This window comes from Daldinia decipiens (assembly GCF_022478715.1).
Source record: "Daldinia decipiens strain CBS 113046 unplaced genomic scaffold F4813scaffold_30, whole genome shotgun sequence".
NCBI lineage: Eukaryota > Fungi > Ascomycota > Sordariomycetes > Xylariales > Hypoxylaceae > Daldinia > Daldinia decipiens.
This window is the reverse complement of record NW_026054573.1, coordinates 357,140-384,008: the sequence shown is the minus strand read 5'-3', so window position 1 is coordinate 384,008 and position 26,869 is coordinate 357,140. Positions and strand designations below refer to the sequence as shown.

Genomic DNA, 26,869 nt, shown 5'->3' with positions numbered 1-26,869 from the left:
CCACATTTAAATCCCACAACCCTAAGTTTGATTGGCTCGGCTAGCGAATTGTTCCTCCTGCCCTCAGTTTCCCACATCAAGGTCTTGAATTTTCAATTTCGCAAAGCTAAACAACATCACGACCGAACTTTTCCGACCAACACCCAGACATCAATCCAGTAAGAACTCCGCGCGCCAACCATTCCCTTCGACCACGTAAATAATTCTAATCACGGTTCCTTATTCAGAAATGTCGTCGAAAGGAAAGAAGCCAGCCACCAAGTCGGCCATCGAGCAGGTCGTGTCCCGCGAGTACACCATCCACCTCCACAAGAGAGTACGTCCATCGCGCGCCAGAACCGAGCGTTATTTAGTACGAAATATTTTTGGAAGGATTAAATGCTGATGGATTGAGTAGCTGCATGGTGTGACTTTCAAGAAGCGGGCTCCTCGGGCCATCAAGGAGATCAAGGAGTTTGCGCAGAAGGCTATGGTACGGCAAACCACCCACATCACTCACCCACCTCCATCCTCCCAATGCACTGCACCGCACACTTCGGCATAATTACGAGATATCATCAACCCAGCTAACTGGCTTTCTAGCAAACCTCCGACGTCCGCCTCGACCCTCAACTGAACAAGAAGGTCTGGGAGCAAGGTGTCAAGGGTGTTCCGTACAGAATCCGTGTCCGAATTAGCCGAAGACGAAACGACGAGGAGGATGCCAAGGAGAAGCTCTACAGCTACGTTCAAGCCGTCAACGTCAAGAACCCCAAGGGCCTGGTGACGGCCGTGGTCGAGGAGTAAGGGAAGGCAAAGGAAAAACATCGTTTCGTTGAGATACCGGCTGGGTTCAAGAAGGGCATGGTTTCGGAGTTACCTTCTGGCTTCATGACATTAAGATAAGATTCACTAGTTGATGAATCAAGAACCGTGAACAATATTTACTTATTTTTGTGACCCTCCCGCTCGCTACTTGGAGATGCTATGATAGCATTTACGAATGGTCTTCTCACATTATACAAGCACATCACGATGCGTCAAGCAAATATCAATTGTTAGCAATTTGTGGAATACTGCCGCATGTCATGTTAAAAGGAAGTGCTATCTCCAGCCTGGAACCGCCTGTAAATGCAATGCATGCGCGAAGCCGAGACAGCCAAGCCTCGGAACACGAACCGTGCAAGCGCTGACGCCATTCTCCATACTGGTTGACCCTCAACCACCCAGGTATATGAAAGCTTGAGGAACGAAGGGTATAATAAAGACCATCTAATCGTCGTCTACATCACGGTGACGACCTAGCACTTTCCTCTTGAATTCCTCCGCGTCCTTATCCCATAATTCCGCTGCCTCGCCGTTTAATGGGGAAGAGCTATAATTAAGTTAGTTTAGACAAGACCGGTGGGTTCAGCGGAAGACAACTTACTTGTTCGGCTCTCCAAGCAGACTTTGCAGACTTAGTAGGACGGTCTGAACGTTGTACGCAGCGGTCCACTTGTCCTTTAGAATGTCTAGGCAAATGCGGCCGGAGAAGTCTACATTCGGGTGGTAGATAGGCGTCTTGAACAACACCGTTGGTGGGGCATAGGGATAATTGGTCGGGAAAGAGAACGATAGCTTGAAGGTAAGACCAGCATACGGGGTATCGTCAGGACCCTCGATCGTTGCGGACCAGGACATCAGGTTTCCATCCGCCGACGGGAAGGCCGAAACACCAGGGGCAGGCGAGGTCATCAACTGCATAAGCTCTGTCTGCAATCTACGGCCTATTAGTACAAGGTATGACCAACGAGTGCAAATCAGAGGCGATCACTACGGCATACCTTTTCGTCACACTCTGTGCATCTGGGCCTTTCCGTGTGCTACCGAGCTTGGCCGCTTGGACGCTGCCAGGTGCAGAATTTTGGCTATCTTCGGCTGCGTAGTCCATTTTGGCTAGCAATTAATCTTGCCCGTTGATAACAAGGTCGGGCGAATTTCGAGGTAGATATTAGAGAATGCGACGAATTGGATAAAGGCCGAGTCAAGCTACTTGGTTCGGTAGTACCCCTAGTCAATGGATTGCGGTAAGAGAGGAAATAGACGAAGCGAGTCGAACTGGAATGTTGTGGCTGTTAGCGATGAAAGGTATGGAGTGCACCACACCCAATTGATAAAAGTTCCAGTAAGAGACAGAAAGAAAATCGAGGTTGAGGAATGCTATTTACGAACCTCTTTGATACTATGTGTCTTAGGAAATGTAACAATAGGAAAATGACGAGATGCAGAATTTAGAATAGAAAAGTAAGTGAGGCAGGATCTACGAAGTAATTGTGAATTTGTAAACAACGTTGGCCGCTTTGTCCCCGCCAGCCGAACTCCTATGGCAACCGCGACGGGTCGATAGAACCCTGTCAAGGTACCTAACATATGTAGCGCTGTAGCCCCGTAGCGCTGTAGGTATCGCCGTGTTGCCTTATCTTACGGGGCCAGTGGCTCTCCTTTTTGCTTTGCTTATTAATAATACCTTAAACCTAAAAAGTCACCATTAAGGCAGCAGTAGCAGCTCTGGCCATGACAACAGGGATTTTAATGGCCTCAGTGGGGTATATTGCCTGCTAAAAGCCCTTTGTAGCCAATGAACGCTGGTTTCCGCGAGACAACCTCAAACAAAAACATCTAAACAGTCTTGACTCAACCTCTAATTAGTAAATTAGTATTTCAACGCGACAAAGACGCGTTTATAAGTTATCATGGTAAGTTTTGAAATTTCCTCCTTCTCAAACGCGAATATCAATTTATTGGTTTATTTTATTTCGTGTTGTTGAACCAGATATCCATAATCCCTATTCCGTATTTGATATTCAATCGCTGCATGTTTATGCATGATTCGCTTAGCGGTTTATACGCTTGGTTTTTTCATACACTTGGTTTTCATCTGAGCAAATCATTTCATCATTTCGCCTAAAAGTTACCAAATAGGAGTTATCTTTACTAAACAAAATGATACAGTCTCAATTAGACCCTCTACCGGATGACCTTCCCTTCCGATTCATATCAAAGACGATAGGAAGAGGAGCATATGCATCGTGAGCTCACTTACACCTTATTCCACCGTCTCCACTCACTCAGATTACTGACTAATGCCTCAGAATCAAAAAGGCCATACCTTTAGATGCCCAATCTCCAGTCTTTGCGGTCAAGTTAATTCACAAAGGCTACGCAGTTAAACATGGCCGCATCTCAGCTAAGCAGATTGCTATGGAAGTGTCCTTACATTCTCACATCGGCCAGCACCCGAATATAATTGAATGGTTTGCGACAGGCGAAGACCATATATGGAGATGGATAGCGATGGAATATGCCGAGGGAGGTGACCTCTTCGACAAGATTGAGGCAGATGTAGGCGTCACGGAAGATATCGCACAGGTCTATTTCCACCAGCTCATCAGTGGCGTGAGCTTCATGCATTCGAAAGGGGTTGCACATCGAGATCTGAAGCCGGAAAACATATTAATGTCAGAGAACGGAAACTTGAAACTGGCAGATTTCGGCATGGCGACAATGTTTGAATACAAGGGCCAAAGAAAGCTCAGCACAACGATGTGCGGCAGTCCGCCGTACGTTGCCCCCGAGGTATTAGCAGGCGGCCGAGTAGATAAAAAGTCTAGTGAAGTAACCAAATACTCGGCCGAACTAGTGGACATTTGGTCGTGTGGTGTCATCCTGTTTGTCCTCCTCGTGGGAAATACGCCGTGGGATGAACCAACCTCGCAGAGCTGGGAGTACCAGGAATACAAGAAGACGAACGGCCGAAGTACGGATAGTCTATGGGAACGAATACCTGTAGAGGCCCACTCGTTGCTCAGGGGTATGATGAGTATCGAACCGAAGAAGCGATTTACGTTTGCCCAGATACGACAACATCCTTGGTACACCCGCCACAACAAATTCTTAGCCGCGGATGGTCAGATCATCGATCCCATAAATCTAGCAACGAAGATGCTAGAGAACCTACATATAGACTTCAGCCAACAGGCTCCCTCATCACAACGCCAGTCGCAATCACAAGATTCTATGGATATAGATGGCGGCTCTTCTCATAAGATATCCTCCACACAACCCGAAACACCAATTAACGATGTTCTATTCGACTGGGAGAGACCGGTTCTCCGTACCTTAACCGCGTCCTCCACACAACCTATCTCCCGAGCAGACGTAACATTACCAACGCAGTCTAGTAACTTCTTCGATGCTCTGGCCGAGGAACCCTCCATGAGCCAGTTCTCGCAGACACGCGGGGTACCGCTCAGCCTAACACAACACGCACAGCGCTTCAAGGATATCGTTCCCGCACATTCGTTTACTCGCTTCTTTTCGCATATGCCGCCGCAGCTACTTGTCCAGATGCTCGGTGATGCATTGCACAACCTCAGCGTACCACTACCGTCGGGGCCGCCATACGTTGGCCAAGGTGATCACGTGTCCACTTATAAAGTTAGGACGGTGGACGATCGCAAGCAGGGGCTTCACGGGGAGATCCTAGTCGACAAGTACTTTTTACCAGAGTCGCAGGAGCTACTCGAAGTGCGATTCGTCAAGCTCAAGGGTGACCCGCTCGAGTGGAGACGTTTCTTCAAGAAAATAGTGCTGCTGTGCAAGGACGGCGTCTACAAACCGGAGGACTAGAGGGACCGGCCGGTTCACCCAAATATTTGATCTGGGGTTATATAATAGGATGGCCACCTTGGATTAACAGGACGGGACGGAAAGGGGGGTGGAATAATATCCGGAGTAGGTCTGCTGTATATTGTTTCGAGCAAAGGGATACGGAAAAATTATATAGCGGTTAATGTTAGGGGGCTCGCTTAATGATAGACTCGGCTTAGGTATAGCTTTTGCTAGGGCTAGGTGCGTTATAATGTTGTTGTATTCTTAGGTACATGCTCTCCTGTATGCTAGGGGGTTGGTTGCGTTGCTTCTTGTGAGATAGTTACGAGCTTAATGGGGGATATTGTCTCCAGAAGCACCAACCAGATGTCACGATATAGAATAGGACCCCCTTTATCATAAAAGAATTTATGATTAATCTAAACACGGAGTGACCTTTCTTATATAGTATGTGCTAACCGACAGATTAATCTTGATTAGTTAGAGGATTTCTCTACTTGTTGACGCTTTGGGGATGACTCTGGACGTTACTCGGAGGTTCAAGCACCAATCGGTAATATGCTATTTTTTTTCTTTCGTTCTCTTCTAGTCTCAAGAAAAAGGTATAATAAGAATAGGAATCGCGCCCTCAAACCGAACCCTTACACATAAGACCAAGTAGCCACATTGGCTATTTACCAAAGTATCATTTCTATGGAGCTACGTTACTTTAATAGGTTATCATCCTTAACTTAGGGTTTACCATGGTGCTTCAATAGGCCTACTGGCCTCTGATATAGTATGAAATAAAGGTGACCTCCCAGTTTATAGACATCACAGAGCGAATACTTCCACGTATTATAGACTCTAGCCTCACTACAGTTAGCCAGCTTGAGGCGAAAGCATACACGTCCATTCACAATCAGACATTAAGAGGCACCCAAAGTAGCTGTAAGAGCTTTTTTAGTCGTATCTAAGGTACGAGAAGATCTAACTACCTAACGCGATGACGAACACACGGCAAAACCGCGCGTATTATCGATTAAGTCTTAACGTAGGTTTCCAGGGCAGGACAGGGCATTCCATCCTGGATTAACTTCTCGACCACCGCAACACCGAAAACGACCGATACCTAGTATCCTCCACCAACAAGGGAGAATACGCAAACGATGAGTTAGACACCTGACCTAGATCCATCCAGGAGGGCAATTAGGATCTCTATTCTGCACGTTCCGGCCATGCTGCTGCTGCTGCTGCTGCTGCTGCCGCTCGTTCCGCTCGTCATCCAAGCGCTCGTAACCGCCATGCTGATAACCGAGCCAGTGATCCCAGGCGCCTCGGATAGCGCCCATGCCCCGCTGAACGAGGGTGCGAGTGGCGTTTCGGCCGCGTTGGAAGGTGTGCCAGCCATGGGGATAGCAGTTGTGCCACTGGGTCGCGTTGGTGTACCGGATTACGCCGGTGTAGGTGCCGTCGTGGAGGAAGGTTACGCGGTCCATCATGAGCGTGGCTTCGTCGGCAGGTTGGGTCACTGGGGGGTTAGTTAGTTAATGCTTCTTGAAAAGGGGTTGTGTGGTGGTAGGGTAAGTGAGTAAGTAGGTAGGTAGGTATGTGTGTAGGTAAGTAAGACATGTAGGTGTTTATTAATATATAGGGGTGAGGATTCCATGATAGCTTGACTGAAAAGGTTTCACTCATAGGGGATAAATCAAAGGTAGGAGGGAAGAGATAGTTTGAATACAACTTACAAGGCAACTCATACTCATCAGCACCAAGAGGGTACTCCATCACTCTTCCGGCAACATCGCCGACGTTGACGGGCCTTTGGAAACCCAAGCGGCGCGGCCAAGCCGCACCAAGCGATCTGTCATTAGTTCGCACATCGAAGCCCATATCGTTAACTCCAGCTTGGATTGCTAGCCAAATCTCACGGCGTGTGTACACGCGAGTGCGGCCGTGAAGAGATGTACAAAACACGTAGGGTGGGATCTGGTTAGCAGGATTCTGTCGGTTGTACTGCGCGATCATGTCTTCCATCATGGACGGATGACCATTGCCTAGCTGTTCGGTGAACGGGTTAGGGTGTCGCCGGGGAGGAACCGGGACGTTGCGAGGATCCTGATAGTTCGAGTCATTAGAGACGGGCGGCTTAGTGGGCACGGGAACGTTGATGGTCGAAGTAGCGGTAGCTGGGAGTTCGAAAAAAGCATTGAATACTCCGAACTCGCCAACCGCAGAGTCCTGGAGGCGCGGTCATGGTTAGTATCTTGTGAGTCTCTAAGGCCGCAGAGACATGTCTGATAAGGATACTCTAAGGGGAAAAATGTATCACTCATCGTATCGTTAATTTAGAAACTTACCTGCTTAAACATGACGACGAGATCGAAAGTGGGAGCGGCCTGGCTTGCCGTGACGGTAGCGACAGTAGTGTCGACTTCAGGCTGGCTCATCGCCATCGATCCGGAGACATGAATAGTGACGAAAGCCACCAAGATGGCAGCAATGTAGTTAAATAGAAGCATCTTGGATACCAAAGTTGGAGGGAAACTATCAGAGTGAGCGTTGCAGATCTGTCTTGGAAGCTTGGGCGGCAGCCAGAAATGCTTGAGATTTCTTTGCACTTTGGAAAGTTGTTGCAAACTGAAAAACTCCAAGAGGGAGAGAGGATGGTGGGAAATAAATAGGTGGCAAATTAGGAAAGCTACCTGACGAATTTTTTCTGTGCTTAGTCGCCCTTCTGCTCAGCAACCCAATGATATGCTGCAATGGTCTGGCACCTGGGGCTCCTTCTGTGTTTACTCTAAGGTATCTATCTCTTAGGGCCCCTATGGACGTATATGCGGCTGTAAAGCGGCTGCAAAGACGTTCCTAAAGAGGCTGAGGCGGATATGCGGAGCTTGAGGAAGATGCGAGTACACTGGACAGTGACAAGTTATTCCTTGAGGCTTTCTAGAAGTCCTCAGGCCTTATGCTATGACATTTGCTTACAACAGGAGGGAAGATTACTTAGCTTAGTCAACAGAGAGGAGACGACGACGAGAACGACGGCGTGGTTGCCTGTCGTCCGTTCTTGGGGGATTTCGTATATGGCAAGGTCGACTTGGTCAGTCTCAACATGACATGGGACTATAGATCCATTGCCGATTCACTTTACGGTAACAATAAAGTGGTATGCGAAGAAATATAGTGGCTGTCTAAGAAAGCTTCTCATTGTCCAGAAGACGCCGTTTGTGATCTTCAGTGCTTGTGGAGATGTATATTTGGCATCTGTTTTCACGGGCAAGGTAGCCCTTAGGAACTAGACGAGTTTGTATGGCTGAGCTTGTATTAACTTTCATCTTGCCATGTGCTTATTTGGGTGAAAATTGTAACAGTATGACGGTTCCTTGAAGAATGCCAGGTCTGTGACTAGATACACTATGGCTGGTTTATGCGGCGTCATGCTGTAAATAAATACGTCGTAGTCCGTAACAAGGCTACGACGAGTATTGGTAGCTAGGTACTTATAGCATAGTGAAGAGAGCCTGCTGAAAGGAAAGGATCCCACCTGTTATAAGATAATTAGGTATAAAATTAGGTATAAATATGAGAATACTAGATACTAGATTTACAGGATTTGCCGATAGCTTTACTAACCAGGCCTGGCAAATATTTTTACAATAAGCGTACTCATCACCAAGAGCCTCATTGTTGGGAATAAAAAGGACTGTCAGCTAGCTCCACAAGGTTAACGATGTTAGCTTTAGTTATGCGTTCTTTTCATAGATTAGGTACACAGGCAGTTAAAATCCACACGACCCTACAACTGAGATACAATGTCATGGTACCACGAGTGCGCTGTAGCGATTCCACTAGTACCTGGTGAAGTCTATGTATCACAGCTATGAATATCTCATAAGAACCGTAGCACTCATTCTACATGGTACATGCTGAAGCTACGTTTACAAGTAGTACCGGTGGTGTGGTAGGTATCTCGAACTAGCCGAGTATAGCTGGTATAATAGGAACTATGGCGTTATAGGAAAGCGTAAGTACCACTTAAACACTTGTACTGGCCACACTGATGAAGTTGAATATGGTTCGTTAAAGAAAAGCCAAGCATGTCCTGCTAGTTTCTTCTGGAAGGCTGGGGACTTCTTTTGAACATAAAGGCAATATTGATCGAAATATAAATATTCAAATGTTGTAGTTGGCACTAGGCCCAGGAAAAGAATGTATAGAGTCTAACGCTCCAGTCGGAGCTCATCCCCATAAGCCTGATTCTATAATATGTTTATAATAGCAGTTCATGCCGGTGGTTAAGATGATGGCAGGTAAATTGGTTAATGTTCGAAGGGCAAGTGAGGAAAATCTACGTAAATGATTATTTCTATAATACTCATTATCCAGTGAAAAATTATGGGGAAGGGCAACTGGGGTGCTGTTGAAGAACGAAGACGGTAACGAGGTCACCTGTGAGGCATTTTGATTCAAATTACATTAGAAAATACATGATATGATGATTTAGCCTGGAGAAGTCAACCGTGTCCTCGACAGTAGACTAATTAAGCCCTTGAAGAATTTTTTGTTTGATTCATATTCCTTGCATATGTTTGAAGTGATGGGTATTAATTTGGCTATTTGGTCAAGGAATAATCATCGTATTTATTAAGTCTAACACTGCGGCCACTGACTCCTTTTCGGGGGAGAAAACGGAATAGGGGTAAGTTGCTGAGTCATCAGGCCCCATATAAAATTATTTATCGATAAATTCGGTAGCTATCCGAGCTTTGAATCTTCCGCCAAACCGATACGTCATGTAAAGCTTCAATTATTTCTATCCTTTTCACTCCTCCTCTCGTTTTCGTCCTTGTCTAATATCTAAAGGTCCACTGCACTAGCGCTTCATCTATCATACTTGCGCGTCCTATTCGTTTTCACTTATTTTTGTTTTGACACTTGAGAAGCTATAGCAACATTGCTCTGACCTCAAACTCAATTCGATAACCAAATATACTATGTAATATTGCATCAAACAGCCACACCCCTGAATAAGACCGTCTTGCCGAACATCCTACACCGATACGACAATAGCGTTGAATGCCCAATTGTGGATAACTTCTTTAAGTAGAACTTGCCAAGAGCAGCTATTCCGACAAGGATTCGGTTTGTACACATCTTACTGGAAATACATACATACATACATACAGCGATTCGCTGAACCAATATGGCGGCAAAAGGTGATTCTGCTCGTGGAGCTTCCGGTCGCTCGCCCATGCGCTTCATCTCCGTCGATAACGTCTTACAATATGCTTCCGAAATACCATCCGGCCAACCGCGTATCCCTCCGCAACGAGGCCTCCGTGCCATTCCCGGTGTACGACGCGTGAGTGGAGGTGGCCTTCCTAATCTCGCGTCGCGCACCGGGCAGCACAATATGCCATCACGGACCACTAGGATTAGTGAGAAGCTAGTTCTGTTACCCGAGACGGTTAACGATTTAGAAGGACCCGACGAAGAAATCGAGTCTGCTTTTCGCGAGAACGAGTCGAGACCACTGAAGGACGAAGAGCTGGACGTTTTGAGGAAAAGGGGTGGGCTGCGTGGTAAGAGTTATGCCGAACGACTACCTAAATTTGAAAGAACGGAGAAGCTGTCGAGGCTCACGGCCTACTGTACTGCGCAGTCTTTCAAGATGAAGTCGACTTCGGAATTTCTTCGCAAGAAGCACGACGCTAAAACGAAGCTCTACGACGACTGTCTCTATACTGTATATCATATCCCGCTACTACCCGGCGTGGAAGGTTGCCGCGTGAGGAGTCGGCCGATACTCAAGACGCCCGGCACGGGTAAGACGGTCTTAGATCTCGAAATCGAACGGAGCGAACGAAGAGACGAGCATATGGGCTACTACGACGAATATTCATATAACGAACATGGCGGAAGTCCCAACCAGGGGAATGGTAGCTACCAATCTGTGTCTGAGGATAGGGATCGGGATACAGAAAGTAGCAATTCTCAAGATGATCAGTCCGCGAGTCCTGTTAATAGACTTGCACCTGATGCTAAGCAATTTGCTGAGATGTTTGTTTTCTCATATGGCGTTGTTGTATTTTGGAACTTCACCGAAGCACAGGAAAAGGCCATTCTAGCCGATATCACATTTGCAGAGACTGAGAGCGGGACGCCGTTAGTCGCGCGACCCCTTGACCAGAGCGATGTCGAGACGGAGGAGTTTCATTTCGAGTACAACGCAGATGTAAAGAGGCCGCGTATCTTCAATGATATGATTACGTTACTGCCGCGGTCGGATCATATGGTCAAACTCACCATCAGCCACGCTATTGCACAGAGCACCAAACTCTGCTTCTTTGAAGAGCGCATGTCTGAAACCATGTTAAACGCACAGGATGTTCCGAAGCGGCTAGCTCTTACCGGAGAGTTGAACATGACGAGGACTGAGATAGTGAAGATTCTTGGCCGCCTGTTTAAGAGCCGAGTCGACATCAACCTCTGTAAGTGACATCAATCCTCGAGAGAACATTTAATCGGAACTAACGAGTCATGCCAGCATCCAACATTCTTGACGTTCCTAATTTCTTCTGGGACTCCGAACCTACTTTACACCCACTTTATGTTGCTATTCGTGAATATTTAGAGATTGATCTCCGTACGAAGGTACTCAATGAACGATGTCGCGTCTTCCTCGACCTTGCCGAGATACTATCAGACTCTGTCGCCGACGCAAAGATGAGTGCCATCACATGGATTGTCATTATTCTCATTATCGTCAGTATCTTCGTCACCGTGACTGAAGTTGGTCTGCGCTTCGGGATGCTCTCTAAAGACCGAAGTGGAAATAACGGCGTGTCAAATCCCCAAAACGTCCTTAGCGAAGGGTGGATTGCCGTCAGATCTAATGCCACACTCGAGCAACTAAGGCAATGGGGCGTGAATTTGAACGAAGAAGAGAAGGCCGCCATATGCGGTGTGGACTACATCGGGACTACGTTTGCGGGCATCTAATTTTCTTACCCGTGGTTTTCTCCTACAGCACATGGATTTCGGGGTGGTGGAAAATAGGCGCAGGGGAGTAATACTTTTGATACCCATACACAGGGCCTTTGGCGCGTTTGTCTCCTAGTATTCGAAGTATGTTTACATCGCCTTTTGATGTAAATTAACAGTATTTTAATAGCCGAGATCCGAAGCCCTCACTAATTCCCTGTTTTATCAGATGCTTCGAATATATTCTGAATCGTCTATAAGTCGTGAGATATTTACGGCACATGTTACTACTAATTCGATATGTAGCCGTTCCCTTCACGGTATGTTGAGTACGTCGTCGACGTTGACTACCTGCCCCGTAGCAATGGACCGATTCGCGGCGATACCGGTCAGAATGGATAACGCGCCGTCGACATGGCTCGCAGCTCGCATATACTCGTCGGTCGTGGGCTCGCCGAAGAGGTCATTAAGAAGTACAGTATCACCACCACCATGGGCACCGACACCGTCCGAGATCTCAATCTCTTCCGGCTTCTCAAATAACTTGCGCAGCGTGATCGTCCGCTTTTCCAACGACCCTTCCGCCGCTTGATCGCCTCCCGAGTTCACATAACTATTCTCTACAATCTCCATCTCCAAACGTCCGCCGGTCCCGTTAAAACTCACCCGGAACCCCTCCCACGGCGCATACGCCGTCAGCGAATACGTCAGCACAGCGCCGTTGCGGTACCGCACGAGCAAGTTCATCGTATCCTCGATACTAATCCCGTCCCCGAACACGCTCTGGTCTCGGTGGTACGCGTCCTCGTGCTCCGCGTCGAGATACATGGCCTTGAGCTGCGCGTGGTCTTGCAGGTGCAGCGCAAACGGGTCGCGCCTGGAGTTTTCGCTGCCGTGCGCGCGCGCGTAGAAGGCAGACGGCGCGGCGCCGCGGAGCTCGGCGTTCTCGCGGCCGTAGAACTTGAGGTCGCCTTGGGCGTAGACGGTCTGCGGCCGCGTGCGCAGCCAGAAGTTGACCAGGTCGAAGTGGTGCGTGCTCTTGTGCACGAGCAGCCCGCCGCTGTTGCGCTTGTCCCGGTGCCATCGCCGGAAGTAGTCGGCGCCGTGCGACGTGTTCAGCATCCACTCGAAGTGCACGCTGGTGACGGTGCCGATGGCGCCCGCGCGCAGCAGCTCGTAGACTTTGGTGTTGTGCGGCGCGTAGCGGTAGTTGAAGGTGACGCGGACGCGGCGGCCCGGGTTCCGCTCGACGGCGTCGATGATGGCGCGGCAGCGCGGGGCGTCGATGGTCATGGGCTTCTCGGTGACGACGTTGCAGCCGAGGTCGAGGGCTTTGGCGATGTAGATGTTGTGCGTGCGGTCGATGGTCGTGACGATGACCTCGTCGGGCTGGGTGTCGCGGATCATGCGCTCGAAGTCGGCGGCGGGGAACGTGGGAACCGCGCCGTGGCCGAAGGCTTCGAGCTTCGCGTTGGCGAAGTTCATGCGCGTCTGGTTCGTGTCGCATATGCCGACGATGCACGACGTCTTGGCGTAGTCCTTTGCGATGGCTGTGTAGAAGAATATCGCGCGGCCGCCGGTGCCTACGATGGCGTACTTTTTCCGCGAGGGGCGGAGGGGGGCGGTTACGTCGACCATTGCGGTGGTGTGTTCACCCTGATCTCTTGAGCTGTATGTATGTATGAAGTATGAGAGTTGTTTTCGAGACTAATATGTAAGTCTTGAGCGACGACCTTGATTATGAACGCTTTACTGTTCGGGATAATAGTCTTAGAAATAGCTATTTGTAGCAACCTCTCTGTTATTCGCCGGCCGCGTGAAGAACTTGATATTTCACAAGAGGGGATAATCTATCACCACTTCACTCGAGCCGTTATCGCCGTCGGGAAAATACCCTGCGAAGTACACAGCTGACGGGTTGGAGAAGGTTGGGGTAATGTTTCCACTGCTCCCCTAGAAGCCAAGAGTTTATAGGTCGCTATAGTCTTCTTAGTTGAAACTTGGCAGTCGGCCGGTGCAGCTAAAGAAGGGATGTCATATAGCGAGCGAGGTCTTCTCTCACATGGCCACTCGAACATGAAAGCAGCGTTGCCAGACTATTTCCAGCCATAGCGCCGTAAGCCTACATTACATGTCTCTAGGTTAGCTAGAAAGATATCTGCCGAGGATGATATATAGGGTTTAAGCCAGCAGCAGCGGGGAATAATCCGTTAGCTGGATTTCTCATTTAGCCGTATCTGGGGTTTGTCTCCGCCTCCACTGGCATCGCGGATGCGGGGATCCTGGGGTCGAACTAACATGCTATAGGAAACGAGTTGTCCCTGTCCAATGACGCGTTGTTAGTCTCCATTCTCGGTTATGCGCCGCGGAATGCTTCCAAGCTAGTTAACTGCTGTCTTGGTTTAAGTTGAGAGACGATACCACAGTCGGTTCCGGGTAAACGTGTCAACGCTCGTAGCGCACAGGTAGATAGGGGTTGGCTTTGACGATACCTTGACCTTGACCGTAGTTAGTGATTAACGCGTGGAATCTTATATTCCCACCAATGGGGGCATATGCCGACACTTATCACATACGCTGTTAAACGTCGTGTTCTTCAACTAAATGAGGATGTCGTAATACTGATTATGGTGTAACGGCCAGTATGGCTTTTGTATGGGTATAAATGAGGCGAGATTACTCTTATATCTGGACATATGATAGATATTAACTTGTCCTGATGTGCGGATTAGAATTCAATGTGTAGTTACCGTCTGAAAGAATGACATGTTATTGACGTGTGTTGGCATGTGTAGGTAGGTAGGTATCCCGGAAACACTTACACGCCCAGCCTGCCGATGTTCCTCTAACAAGGATCTCCGCACCCCCAACCTGCTGTTGTCTTCCCAGGTATATGGAACCACCCTTCATATAAGGAGTTATATATGACTATCACCCTTGTCTGGGAAGTAGTTATCAGCCTTAAAACCAGCTATACCCCATCTTCGATGAAATTATCTTTGTATTCTCTTGTGTAGATGTTGGCCCGTCGTGTGCTCTGGTAATTAGGTAGACATAGACGACATGGGAGACAATACGCCGAATCAAGTGTCAGCGGCGACGGATGCTGCCGACGTCATAGCGCCCGTCCAAGAAACCACTGGGCATGTTCACGCCGTCAGCTCGCGAGCAGATAAGGCCGCCCAGTTTATCGTCGAGCATGGCGAGATCACCTTCACGTATGAAGAGGAGCGCGAGGTCCTCCGGCGTATCGACCTACGGATTCTCCCTCTCATCCTCGGCGCCTACTTCTTCCAGCAACTAGACAAGTCGTCCCTTTCATACGTGTCCATCTTCGGCATTATGGAAGATGCCCATCTCAAGTCGATAGAGTACTCGTGGCTTGGATCTGTCCTGTATCTCGCGCAGCTCATCTTCCAGCCTCTTGCTGCTTTTCTGCTGGTGAAGCTTCCTACCGGAAAAGTGATTGGGACGGCAGTTATCTGTTGGGTATGTGGCATAGTTGTATATTTACTAATTATATTTACTAATTATATTTACTAATTATATATACTAATTATATATACTAATGTCTGTTCTATAGGGTGCCTGTGCAGCAATCATGGCGGCGTGCACTAATTTCAGCTCGCTCCTGGCCATGCGTTTCCTCCTCGGCTCGTTCGAAGCTATGATCGCCCCTTCGTGCTTAGCCGTCACACAGATGTGGTGGAGGCGATCTGAGCAGACGCTCCGTGCTTCGTACTGGAATGCTATGAATGGCGTAACGTACATCGTTGGTAGCTTGGTAACGTATGGCCTCGGCCATGTCGCCAGTACGAAGATATATCGATACCAGACCATATTCATCTTTTGCGGTGTTCTTACTGTCCTTTTTGGGATCGTCTTCCTCATATTCATGCCCGACTCGCCCATGGAGGCTAAGTATCTGAGCGAGCGCGAGCGTAGCGTCGCCGTCGAACGTTTACGCGCTAACCAGATGGGTGTCGCGAGTCGACAATGGAAATGGGATCATGTTATTGAAACGTTTACGGATTTTAAGACTTTGCTATGGTTTATCCTCATTGTCGCTATATCAATTGCAAGCGGAGGTATTAGCACATTTGGGAATCTTATCCTCAAGGACTTTGGCTTTAGCAGCTTCAACGCAATTCTCTTCAGTATGCCAACGGGAGCAATTCAGATTGCCATTATTATCGGATCGGCCTGGATCGCTACCAGGATAGGACGTAAGGGAATTGTTATCACGGGCCTTAGCTGTCTCCCAATAATCGGAACGATCCTCATGTTGACAGTGCCCCGAAACGAGACGAACAAAGGAGTTCTATTGCTAGGCTACTATCTAGTGCAGTGCTTAGGAGCGATTACTCCTATGGTCTATGCGTGGTCTGCACAGAATACAGGAGGTGATACTAAGAAAAAGACCAGTTCGGCAATGATGTTTATGGGAATGTGTACAGGTTAGTTAAACGCACAAAGCTCACGGCTTTCAGCTCTTTCACCTTCGACTCACCTCTTTGTTATCGGGGATACCTTGTCGCATTGTCTAACTCTCAATTAGGAAATGTCATTGGCCCCCTTTTATATAACACAAAGGATGCTCCATTATACCGCCCTGGTCTTATCGCCAATCTGGTCATGTTTGTCACCGTTGGTATTCTTGGATTGTACGTCACTATGATCCCACGTCCTCATACCCTGCTCTACTGTCTTGCTAACTAACGAGGTAGACTTATTCCGATGTACCTCATGTTCTTGAATAGATGGCATTCTAAGAAACGAGAAGAGCTCGGAAAGCAAGGCAATATTATCGACGAGTCCATGGTGAGGAGAAAGGATATGCAAGGCAGTAAAGTCGTCGAGCTTGAGCAGAGCGAGCAGGCAACCAGGAACATTGAGGATGACAACGGCTTAAACGATCTGCCAGATCTAAAGAATGAGGATTTCATCTATGTATATTGACCTAGATCTGCAAATCTTCGTTAGATGCCTAGAATCTTCATGCATCCTCGCATGTATGGAAGGAAGACAACATTGCAACTTTGTCAATTAACAGCTTGTTATTTTGATTTGAAAGTATAATAAGATTGACGGCAATCTATCTCATTGTGGTCTCCATGCAATGATAATCCATTAAAAACAAGCCCTTTAATATATCGTAAGATATTTTTATACTAATATTTGTCCTCGTTGCTATTGTTGAGCAATGATTTCCAAAAAAAAGAAAATATAAGCACAATAGGCTGCTTTGTAAGGGAATTTAATTGTATCTAGTCCATGGTTTGTTTACTTGTGGCCGACTCGCTGCAGCTACAAAGATGCAGCATTTGGATAAAAGTAAACCTATGCCCATGCCTTGTATAATTTTAAGGAACAATTCATCGCATTTCCTCACTCACATTCTTTAAGTACAATCTTTAAGTATACGAATACCATATCAGACTACGTGGCAGGCACCACATCTCCCTGAGGATTTTCGATCTCAGCTCAATACTAATAAAACTCACCTTAGCTATAACTAAGAACTATCCAACATTTGGACACACATCTAGAAGATAGGTGCGATAAAAAGAAAAAAAGAAGAAAGGATAAATTAGCAAAAATGTGTTACGTCTACATAGTACGTAGATATATCTGCAACCACCAGGAGATATCTCCAGACGCGCAGCAATGCGGGTTTTGTCTATTAGGCCCGGGAATATGCGATTCGACAGAGCTAGGGCGTTACCGCATTTGCCAGGTCACACTAAACCAGTACTGCCGGCGGTGCGAGGGCGTCGCTAGCAGCATGGTTAATCACGCAGGGCAATGGAAGTCCGGCGCTCGGGGGCCTCAGGCCTCGATGAAAGAGAGACAAAAGCAGAGTGGAACATTGAAAAAGCTGAAGGAGAACTCGAACACGCCGGCCCATGGACCCAACAATAGGCGCGTGGGCCATCTCAACGTCATGATGCAGCGGAACCTGAAGGCAGCTCTCCAGCGCGGCGACATCTACGTGCCTCAGACATTCGCTGATATCCTGAGGTACATCGAGTCTCTTCCGCGGTGGCTTAACCGCAAAGGGCTGGTTGCCTTGATGGAGCCGTGGTTCGCGCAGATGTTTGACGAGGAGCAGCAAAATAGCCTGCGTCCTACGCTTAAAGCCGTGAATTGCGAGGGCATGCTTGATAATGTCATGATTTGGACACAGGGTTGATTTACCAACGGGGGTATCGAGGCACATGCGAGGTAGTTATGCTCATGAATTATATTATTAATATGAAAGCAGACTGGTCTAGGTAAACGTTTAATAGCAATGATCGGGTTAGCATAGGAGTTGAGTAGTCTGTCAAAATGCTTTCTATAATAAAGATACACTTAAATATAATATCAGGACCCGGACGTGTAAAAGGAGAGTTGATTGAAGTTGAATGTCAAAACTGTACATAGTGCGTTGAGAGGTTACTTCGTCTTGTTAGTTGGACATCTATAAGATATACTGTAATAGTAGAAACACTATCACGAACCTACTCTTTAGTGGTGTAATGGTATGTTCGACAATACTCCCAAGAGTCGCTACGCACACGGGAAAGGCTACAGGCCTCTGAGAAGCCACTTCACCTGGTGTCTGGTATATAACCACAGGTATACTATTTGACTGGACAAGGCAAGTATTCAACGGTATGAATCGCGGAATAATTAATAGAATATAAATAGACAAGCTCACTATCGACTATAGAATACCTGGAAGTGTCATCCTGCAAGTACCGATGACAAGATATTGAAAAGGTAATAAAATATAGAGTCGTCGTTCTCATGCCCGCTTTGTAAACTGACAACAACTTCAATTGATTGATCTCCGAATGCATCATCTTCAATAAAAACAAAGCATCCCTCTTAATTACCAATATACCTATGTACCTATCCTCTCGTACTAAATGTCCGCTTGCAGACAAGAGAATCGACCTTGACAAAACAAAGAGCGCAGAAAACATAAGTGGCATTCATAACAAATACGTTGGCGAAATGATATATTGACACTCACTCAGGTATACACACCCGATATTCTCCAAGTTACAAGTAATATCTCATTTTCCAGTTCGAACGAAACGCATTCCCCCCTTCTTTTTACGACAATTAAATGAAATGGCGGAAAATACTACTACTACTAATAGAAGGAACCCTCCCAGGCAAGTCAGAGACCAACCACCCCAAGAAAGAAAGCTCCGGGGCAATCCGAACAGCCCAAGCGTGCGATTAGCTAGGACCAGTGTAATTGATGTATATCCACCAAGGCCGGGGAAGATTACTTACAAGGAATCACGATGGAATAAAAACATAACCGTAGGCGCTTTACGTCACGGATGGGAACAAAATCCAGCAGTATTAAAAGGCATGGAGACGCTCAACTTACTCCGTAAGCAACTCCTAACAATCCCTTTTTTACTAGTCCATTACGTACCTCTTACCCTTACAATGCGAACTTTCGTTGCTAACGAAGACTATCAGAGTCTGAACGTACAATGCCGGTAGGACCAGACTGTTTAGATGTTTGCCTAAAGGAGTTTAGTGAATACCTATCACCATCTATTATGGAGGATATCACCATAATGCCAGCAACCAAGGATATTTTCGCTCTTGATGATGAAGCGTTCATCAAGTGGAGTGAAGAAGAATTGGAGAAGCCAGAGGTCAAAAACCGTTTCATTGATCTTCGTCGAAAGCCGTACACTTTCTGGCCGATAGACGCCAGTAAAGACAAAGATACTGCTCGCTGGATGGTAGCCGTTATCTACTCAACGCCGAGTTGGGATCAAGATGACCCTCTCCATCCCCAAAAAAACGAAACACCCTACGACCGGATCAAAGAGATGGCCATCGTAGACCCTGCGTGGAACATTGACGATGGAGAAACAGCCGATAGAGTTGTATTTAACAGGATCATCAATATCGCGGAAGAATTAGGCATAGAAGTGGCGCAATGGATTGAAACTCCAGTGCAGATATGGATCCCTCCACAGAATCTAACAGGTGCGAGTGTTGACGACGCCGGTTATGACAGCTTTAGTTCCGGTTTACGGGCCTTCAGTAATATCAGAGAAATAATCGATCGCATGACGTGGGCTTATAGCAAGAGGCCTAAGAGATATGAGTATGATGCTGTATGGGGTGATCTGACGGGCTTTTTTAATCCCGATCGCGTGCGTACGGAGATGATCGGCTTAGCATCATCGGCCGTGAACAGAGCCATGGAATACATCACACGGGTGGCCATAGAGCCGGTCGCAATCTTATACTTTGGGTTAGAGGAAAAACAGATTAATCCTCAAAGACTGTGGCCTTTGTCCACAACTGAACTTAAAGAATGGAACTCAAGTGAACCCGGATATGATGACTATGGGAATCACCGTTTTTGGACTGAAGAAGAACTGAACCAACGTCTTGCACAGGCAGGTCGTGTAGAGGGCATACCTGGGAATGCTAGTCAAGTAGAAGACTCAGATGCAGGACACAACGGCGAGGAGGAAACTGATGAGGACGAACTCTCAGAGGAACCCTCGGAGGAGCCGGATGATGACTCGGAGGTGCCGGAGGGTGATTCGGGGGAACCAGAGGGTGATTCGGGAGAACCAGAGGGCGACTCAGGGGAGCCAGGGGAGCCAGAGGAGCCAGAAGAGTCAGGGGAACTAGAGGATCTAGGAGAGCCAGGGGAAGAAGGTGGGGAGGAAGAAGAGGTGGAAGAGGAAGAAGAGGTGGAAGGGGAGGAGGAGGAGGAGGAGGTGGAGGTGGAAGAGGAGGTGGAAGAGGAGGAGGATACTCGGCAAGTGCGTCCGCGGCCTCGCGCTACTCCTGTCACTCCGACTCCTCGCGGGCACGGACAAAAGCTGGACGACATAGCAGAAGAGAAAAGTTCAGAGGCAAACTCGGACGAATCATTGCCCCCCATTGATGCATTTTTCTTTTCTCCACAACGGCGCGAAGAGATGAGAAATAGGAACACTCCCGGTAACAAAACCAAAAACCCCCCTGTTTCTGCCGTTAAAACGCCCGGCGATGTGAGCAACTTTGATGATAGTTCCATTGAAGTTGGCTCGGACTCTAGAGTCAAAAGGAATACAGGTAGGGGAGGAGGCAGGGGCGGAGGAGGCAGAGGAGGAGGAGGTAGAGGAGGGGGTAGAGGAGGTGGAGGTAGAGGAGGTGGAGGTAGAAACAGCGGAGGAGGAGGAAGTGGCAGGAAGGAAGACCCAATAGAAATTGTTGAAGTGATAGATGAGAAGACGTCAAGGTTTGGCCGCAACACCGTCGTAACCCCAACTCCTCGGCCCGTAACAATAAATGACGGATCTTCAGGGGAAGAGTCGGACCCCGGCTCAGCTCGTAAGAGGAGGATTACGGATTCGCTCCAAGAGACACCCGTGAAGAGGTCCAAGATATGATCAGTCCTTGGGTTTGAATTAAGATGGCGATGCCGGAATTGTCATTGTCTGGTGGATTATCAAGTTAAGATGGGATGAATTTAGGATGTAATTTTAGTATGAGGCAATCTGGTATATTAGGTACATAGGTAGATTTTTAGATGTCTTCTGTGGTTTCTGTTAGTTTACATTATTTTCAATTGAGGGAGTTTTTATCTACATATTGCCTGGATGTAGATGTTATGTTGGGCAGTCATGCAGCTTTGAAGCTTGGTTCCTGTTTAGATGCACAACAGTTAACTTAAAATACATACCTAGGTACCTAAGGTATATATGTAACTGCTATGTGTGCCTGCCTTAGGTACATAAATAATAATGCCTCCCTTGCCATTCCGTTGAGAAAGTGCTCTTAACTTTAACTGTGTGTATTCGTTCAGCGACGTGGTATGTGCTTGCCTCTTTTAAGAAAATACCCCTATTGTCGACGACATGATTGGGTATACAGTTGAACAAATTAAAACGGATACCTGCTTAATTGGTCAGGGAGGTAGTTGCCTTGGGGCATTTTAGTAGGAGAAATGTTAGAGTAACTTGCTCAAATGAAGACTTGGAAGTTACACTGAGCATGTTTTTTTTTTTTTTTTGATATGCACCTCCCTAAGCTGGTCCCTAGGCCTCCACTGGAGAAATATATAAACATCTTAATTCTCCCATCTTCCAGCTTGATCTCTTCTCTTCTATAGCCATATTACTTTCTATTGACGTGAAATTTCCCTTGAACCATTCATTTACGCCGCTCATTAACCAAATCCTATCAACGATTCACACCCACAAATATTCTGCCTATAAGTTCGATCATGAAAGTCGTCGTCTCTCTCTTGATAGGCGCCTTGAGTGCCGTTAGTGCTGCTGTTGCCAACGTGAAGGCCGTGGCCACGGTAATAAGTCCACCTGCGCTTAATATAGCGATGATTCATGCTGACAGTTATATATAGGATGCCGTTGGTAGCCTTAATGTTACCTCCATTCTTCCCGAGGGATACACTGCTATTCCTTTTTCTATGGACGTTTCTCTTGAGCCCGGCGGTGAGGTGATGACTTTCAATGGTACAGTCACGGTATGTTACGACCATGCTGATGCCTTGGTACGAACTTTGGGTTTAACATAATACAGGAGATCCTCGCTCAGGTCCAGAGCATCAAGCCTGACTTCACCTGGGACAACTACGCATCTGCCACACCTTCGACTGGAGTTTCTAAGTACAAGCGAACCAAGGTAAGCATCTACAAGATATTCAGAAAGCCTTTGATATTGACATATGTCAATAGTCTAAGATCCTTTGCAACATCCCCAACCACGACCACGGACTACGATATGTTCTTTTGTCAGGTTATGACTTTTTGAAGAATATTCACACCGATTGCAAGATCGATGCAGGACCCAAGAAGTGCGCTATGCTCTATTGTATGATGGGCACATCGATTTGGATGTGCAATGACAACAGTACTCCCATCAGCCGAGACTGCGCCTACATCGCCACCTATGTCTTAGATATCATTGGCACCGAAAACTGTCAGTCTCGGGGCAGTATGGGACCTACGACTTGGACTCAAGGACAGGAGTTCGATACAGAGAACTTTAACGTTATTGCTGGCGGCGGTGGCTGCTCGTAATAGTCATGACAGTTGGGCTGTGATTACCGAAGCAGGTAGCCAACAACTTTGCCTTTACGATATTACCGCACTGAACTAATGTTTTTGGTCTTCGTTGCTGATGCTTTGAGTTGAGATGGTAGTTGAACGACAAGGGGTTAAGTTACTGCGAGAGAATCTAAAAGGATCTCTCTTATGTACACTTTTAGCTTTAGCTACTTTCGCCGGTTGATTTCTACTTGAGCCTATGTCCGCAAAATAGAGACTTATTGAGTAACATGAATCTCCCTAGCTGGCCATGCTACATCGTGAAATAGATGCAGTAGAAAATGGAATTGCATAGATTCCTATTTTAAGACGTCTAGAGTTTCATTAAGATCATCTCGTCATGTTTATGGATATAGTATGGATCTGGTTAGAGGTATAGAATATCCGTCAAAAGACAGGACAAAGAGGTCACAATACAACTTACGATGGGAAAATACCACGTTTATTGTGCAAAGAGCTCTCGGTGCGAAAACATCAACCTCGCTAGCCGAAGACATAGACATACATACATGTGGCTCCTTGTTTAAAACTCTTAGGATTCGGTAATATTGGAGAGATCCTATAGGGTGATAGTCCTTTTCATTTGGAATCGTGCACTAATTACGCAGCGCTTAGTAGGCTTGTTATCTACCTAAGCGTGTCTTGCTATCATTACTTCTCCCTAAAATAGGTACACTCATATATCATCAAATGGAAGTCTGCTAAGGCCTACGAGCGTCACTTGGAAATATGACTGTATAGCACCAATACTACGTGCTGCGACGCGGGTATAACTTTAGGTAGGTCAGGTAGGTAGTCATCAGCAAGCCGAGTGGCGTGACTGGACGAGCATGCGTGCGCAGGTGACACAGTGGCAAAGAGCGCGGCAGCAACTGGAAACAATACCTCATCTAAAATGGACATTAGGGGAATAAGTTTCTCTACACCAGCACCGTACGAGGAGAGATATTTCTCCGGTCCTCAAGACACCGGGGATAACCCCCGAGGAGACAGGACCCTGGCCATGTGGAATGCGCGGGTTCGCCTGTGCGACGACGTGCAAGCAAGTAGCCTGCGCGGATGGGTGGCTGCTGGCGATGCGGCTCGGTGCGCCCCCAGCCGGTGCGACGCTGGGCAGGTTAGGAGGTAGGACGTAGGTAGGTAGGTAATGATTAATCAGCGACGGCTGGATAGGCGCGACGTATAGAAGTAAGTTACCCAACCTAGGCCGTGACGTTCCAGAATTCTTCTATGTCTATCGTCCGGCTTCGCCTTGACAGGGGACCGAGCTTGTCTGGCCGGATGTCGGGCCGCTGGATACAGACAGTTTGAGATGTAACCGGCGTACCGACTCCAGTTCATATACGCGCGTAAAAAGTTACGCCCTGGATATATGGGGAATGCTGTATAGGAAATCAGCGTATACACAAGATTACTGTAGGTGCAAGTGTTGGGTTGCACTTTGGCTGTGTTTAGGAATTCCGTCGTGTTTTATGTTGTGTTCGTGTTTTCGTCAGCAGAGCCTCAGATTACATAATATTGGTAAGCTGTGTTAGTTACATATGTGCAATATTAGCATATTAGTAGTATTCTATTCACGTGACTAATGGCATGGTGTGACACCGTGCTAGAAATAGGCTGCAACAAGATACGCACCGTACATGCCTAAACTTCAAGCTCCAATTAGGTACCTTAGGTACCTAACTTTTGATACTCATCGCCTAGGCCCGGCGTTTAAGTCATCATCTCTCTTCTTTACTTCACATTCAATTTTTATAGTCTGTTTTTAGAAACTGCTTCATTTAAACCATCTAATCTTGGAAAATATCCAACATGGCGCGGACCTCAATTCGGTGGCATCCGTTGCCGACATTTCCAAATCTGCCTGCTCTCATGATCTCTCTGCAGTCTGCTTCTTCATCGTACACACTTCATGTTACCGATCTCGCCAATGTGTGGGTAGAAAGCCTTGACAGAAAAGGCATAATATTGCGAAGCCTGCAAGAGAACACAAGCATAGATTTGAGTGACGGCGATCCTAATCAGTGGACCGTCTTTTTCTCTAAGCTTGACGCAGCTTTCGACCCTACGTCACCAGACCACCATACGACCAGCCTTAGCATATCCGCCTCGACGGCAGGTACTACATCTGGAGGTGGTCTGGCTCTTCACGTTACATGCGTGCTACCCGAGCCGCTCAAACCGCTCAAGTGGCCTGTCTACTTGACAAAATGCCCGCCTATTGGCCTGGCCTCAGAGCTTGTCTTACCTCTCATCCAAGCCCACCATGTACGTACGTTGGAGGTCCAGGACCTCATAACGAGGCTTAAGGAAAAAGACGCTGTCATTACAAAGCTCGTCGACAAGCTGGAAGCCAACAAGGTCGGCCTAGAGTATGTATTTAATTCTCTATCCTCTAAGCGGAAGCCTTCCCGGGCAGTTGCCGAGGAGAAGGTCAAAGGCCTAGCAGTTTTCAATGTATCCGAATGGAAGTCGAGTGTAACTGCGAACCAGGAGCTTCCCCCGGACTTGTTGTCCCTGATTCACGAGGTTTTTGCGGAAACAGGGTTGCATAATAGTGTAAATGCAGATATCTCCCCCTCCAGCCAGCTTAATGACTGGTGGACGAAGCTGGGTTCGGGCCCAACTACCGCTATCAAACTCCGGAAGGAAGCCGTTAGGAAGGCACGAGAGACACCTCCTTTAGATACTAAGACAAGTAGGGAAAGGGATGATGACGACTTTCAAGTGCAGGCCACTCCCCCCCATCTACAGTCAATTAGGCGAAAATATGACTACTCTAGAACCGCTGGTGATACTACAGATGATGACGATAGCCCTGTAGAGATTCCCGATAGTCATCCGACTGTGGCGCAAGACAAGCCTCGTTTCCGAATCGGTGCCGTTGGCGGGAAGATGCCCGGCAAAGACAACCCAGCTAGCCAGTCTTCTCGCACTGTACCTGTTGACGATGACGAGACCCCGTCAGAGTCTGACACAGAACCGGTGTTACCAGAACCACAAAGACGGCAAAATACCCGGCTAGGGACCATTGGCAAATCCAGAGAGCCATCGTCTCCTCCAGCAAAGTCTCCATCTCCTGTACCACCACCACTCAAGGTCGGAGATGAAACAGCATCTGATTCGGATTCCGAGGATGACGCCGGGCCATCCAAAGCCCGGTCTCCTTCACTTGTCCCGACTGAGGGGAAGAGGGTTGGACTAGGGCAAATAGGCGGTAAGCCTAAGACTCGAGTAACACCAGAGCCGTCTGAAGAACCGAACGTGACATCCCCCGGGACAAGGAGCCCTCAAGCCACTACAAGCCCGGCAAGGCCCGTAAGTCGAAAGATTGGGACCATCGGGGCGAGATTTGATGCGGATAGCAAGAGACACCGCCCGTCGTCGCCTGTTACAGCACCAGAGCCCGAGACGGAAGAGCAGAGGACAGAGCGTAGGCGGGCGGAATTAGCGAAAGAGCTTGAACGTAAGGCGGCTGCACCGACGAAGAAGAAAAGGAGGTTTTGATTCACATTCCGGTAGTTAAATCAGCAACAGTCGAGGTCGATACCCATATTGTCATCGCGTTGAGATTGGCTACCATATGTTCGCTGAACATACTACCCAGAACTATTCGATTACATATTTGTTCGAAGGATTTTTATATTTATTTTCAAACACATATGATGATGCGAACTTATGAATATACCCCTGGATCTTAGTTGCAGCTTGATTCATCCACTCAACCCTTCCGGAGGATCACGCTCATACTTTAGAGCGCATTATTAAGACGTCTTATCGCATGTGTGTTGAATGAAGGATAAAGGAAGCGGAAAGTCGACAGAGTTTGGCCTTATGCAACAAATCTACAAAGTCGTATCAGGAATGAAAAATCTATCGTTCTTCAAATCAAGAGCAGTATATCAATCCACGCTCTTCATACTCTTAGTATCCATTAACTGCAAGCAACGTAACTCTCTCTTCCGGCACGATATAATCACCAGAGTGAAAAAAAGACTCACTATAACACACCTATCGTAAATTATCTGGATAGACCAGTTGCGGTAGGCGAAGTTAACCAATATAGGCATATGCAGTCTAAAGTTACGTAGATATTATCTTGTCACACTTTACCGACGCAAGATCACCATACAGAAAGCAAAAAGATGCAAAATTCCCCGCAAATTGCGAGAATAGGC

The 26,869-nt window shown here is 47.4% G+C and overlaps 11 protein-coding genes across 11 annotated transcripts; 8 read left to right on the top strand and 3 right to left on the bottom strand.

Annotated features, from left to right (window-relative positions):
- Nucleotides 1-18: 18 nt before the first annotated feature.
- Nucleotides 19-1,030, top strand: F4813DRAFT_367756 (ribosomal protein L31e). The gene is made up of 4 exons (XM_049244215.1): nucleotides 19-158; nucleotides 228-316; nucleotides 398-472; nucleotides 583-1,030. Exons 2-4 carry the CDS (start codon nucleotides 230-232, stop codon nucleotides 784-786), a joined length of 366 nt encoding a protein of 121 aa, XP_049097365.1. The 5' UTR covers nucleotides 19-158; nucleotides 228-229; the 3' UTR covers nucleotides 787-1,030.
- On the bottom strand, nucleotides 1,030-2,046 carry F4813DRAFT_180895 (ubiquitin-conjugating enzyme). The gene is made up of 3 exons (XM_049239320.1): nucleotides 1,806-2,046; nucleotides 1,409-1,741; nucleotides 1,030-1,354 (listed from the first exon to the last, which is right to left on the bottom strand). The coding sequence occupies exons 1-3, from the start codon at nucleotides 1,910-1,912 to the stop codon at nucleotides 1,252-1,254; spliced, it is 543 nt and encodes a 180-aa protein (XP_049097364.1). The 5' UTR covers nucleotides 1,913-2,046; the 3' UTR covers nucleotides 1,030-1,251.
- A 662-nt stretch (nucleotides 2,047-2,708) lies between these two features.
- F4813DRAFT_367747 (Pkinase-domain-containing protein) lies at nucleotides 2,709-5,036 on the top strand. Its single transcript, XM_049244214.1, has 2 exons — nucleotides 2,709-3,050; nucleotides 3,114-5,036. The coding sequence occupies exons 1-2, from the start codon at nucleotides 2,965-2,967 to the stop codon at nucleotides 4,648-4,650; spliced, it is 1,623 nt and encodes a 540-aa protein (XP_049097363.1). The 5' UTR covers nucleotides 2,709-2,964; the 3' UTR covers nucleotides 4,651-5,036.
- Nucleotides 5,037-5,798: 762 nt separating this feature from the next.
- F4813DRAFT_391822 (uncharacterized protein) lies at nucleotides 5,799-7,133 on the bottom strand (the record flags this gene model as incomplete). The annotated part of the gene is made up of 3 exons (XM_049247215.1): nucleotides 5,799-6,142; nucleotides 6,360-6,852; nucleotides 6,972-7,133. 3 exons carry the CDS (start codon nucleotides 7,131-7,133, stop codon nucleotides 5,799-5,801), a joined length of 999 nt encoding a protein of 332 aa, XP_049097362.1.
- Nucleotides 7,134-9,403: 2,270 nt separating this feature from the next.
- On the top strand, nucleotides 9,404-11,168 carry F4813DRAFT_180840 (uncharacterized protein). Its single transcript, XM_049239318.1, has one exon. It carries the CDS (start codon nucleotides 9,818-9,820, stop codon nucleotides 11,111-11,113), a length of 1,296 nt encoding a protein of 431 aa, XP_049097361.1. The 5' UTR covers nucleotides 9,404-9,817; the 3' UTR covers nucleotides 11,114-11,168.
- Nucleotides 11,169-11,743: 575 nt separating this feature from the next.
- Nucleotides 11,744-13,343, bottom strand: F4813DRAFT_180847 (NAD(P)-binding protein). Its single transcript, XM_049239319.1, has one exon. The coding sequence runs from the start codon at nucleotides 13,234-13,236 to the stop codon at nucleotides 11,914-11,916; it is 1,323 nt and encodes a 440-aa protein (XP_049097360.1). The 5' UTR covers nucleotides 13,237-13,343; the 3' UTR covers nucleotides 11,744-11,913.
- Nucleotides 13,344-14,415: 1,072 nt separating this feature from the next.
- On the top strand, nucleotides 14,416-16,740 carry F4813DRAFT_367744 (MFS general substrate transporter). The gene is made up of 4 exons (XM_049244213.1): nucleotides 14,416-15,087; nucleotides 15,182-16,055; nucleotides 16,157-16,262; nucleotides 16,326-16,740. Exons 1-4 carry the CDS (start codon nucleotides 14,662-14,664, stop codon nucleotides 16,555-16,557), a joined length of 1,638 nt encoding a protein of 545 aa, XP_049097359.1. The 5' UTR covers nucleotides 14,416-14,661; the 3' UTR covers nucleotides 16,558-16,740.
- A 230-nt stretch (nucleotides 16,741-16,970) lies between these two features.
- F4813DRAFT_367742 (uncharacterized protein) lies at nucleotides 16,971-18,314 on the top strand. The gene is made up of 2 exons (XM_049244212.1): nucleotides 16,971-18,039; nucleotides 18,102-18,314. The coding sequence occupies exon 1, from the start codon at nucleotides 17,198-17,200 to the stop codon at nucleotides 17,789-17,791; it is 594 nt and encodes a 197-aa protein (XP_049097358.1). The 5' UTR covers nucleotides 16,971-17,197; the 3' UTR covers nucleotides 17,792-18,039; nucleotides 18,102-18,314.
- Nucleotides 18,315-18,618: 304 nt separating this feature from the next.
- Nucleotides 18,619-21,384, top strand: F4813DRAFT_367739 (uncharacterized protein). The gene is made up of 2 exons (XM_049244211.1): nucleotides 18,619-18,991; nucleotides 19,084-21,384. The coding sequence occupies exons 1-2, from the start codon at nucleotides 18,721-18,723 to the stop codon at nucleotides 21,009-21,011; spliced, it is 2,199 nt and encodes a 732-aa protein (XP_049097357.1). The 5' UTR covers nucleotides 18,619-18,720; the 3' UTR covers nucleotides 21,012-21,384.
- A 353-nt stretch (nucleotides 21,385-21,737) lies between these two features.
- F4813DRAFT_180770 (uncharacterized protein) lies at nucleotides 21,738-22,932 on the top strand. Its single transcript, XM_049239317.1, has 4 exons — nucleotides 21,738-21,928; nucleotides 21,986-22,108; nucleotides 22,165-22,266; nucleotides 22,320-22,932. Exons 1-4 carry the CDS (start codon nucleotides 21,848-21,850, stop codon nucleotides 22,662-22,664), a joined length of 651 nt encoding a protein of 216 aa, XP_049097356.1. The 5' UTR covers nucleotides 21,738-21,847; the 3' UTR covers nucleotides 22,665-22,932.
- A 1,429-nt stretch (nucleotides 22,933-24,361) lies between these two features.
- Nucleotides 24,362-26,869, top strand: F4813DRAFT_367735 (XLF-domain-containing protein). The gene has a single exon (XM_049244210.1). The coding sequence runs from the start codon at nucleotides 24,504-24,506 to the stop codon at nucleotides 26,196-26,198; it is 1,695 nt and encodes a 564-aa protein (XP_049097355.1). The 5' UTR covers nucleotides 24,362-24,503; the 3' UTR covers nucleotides 26,199-26,869.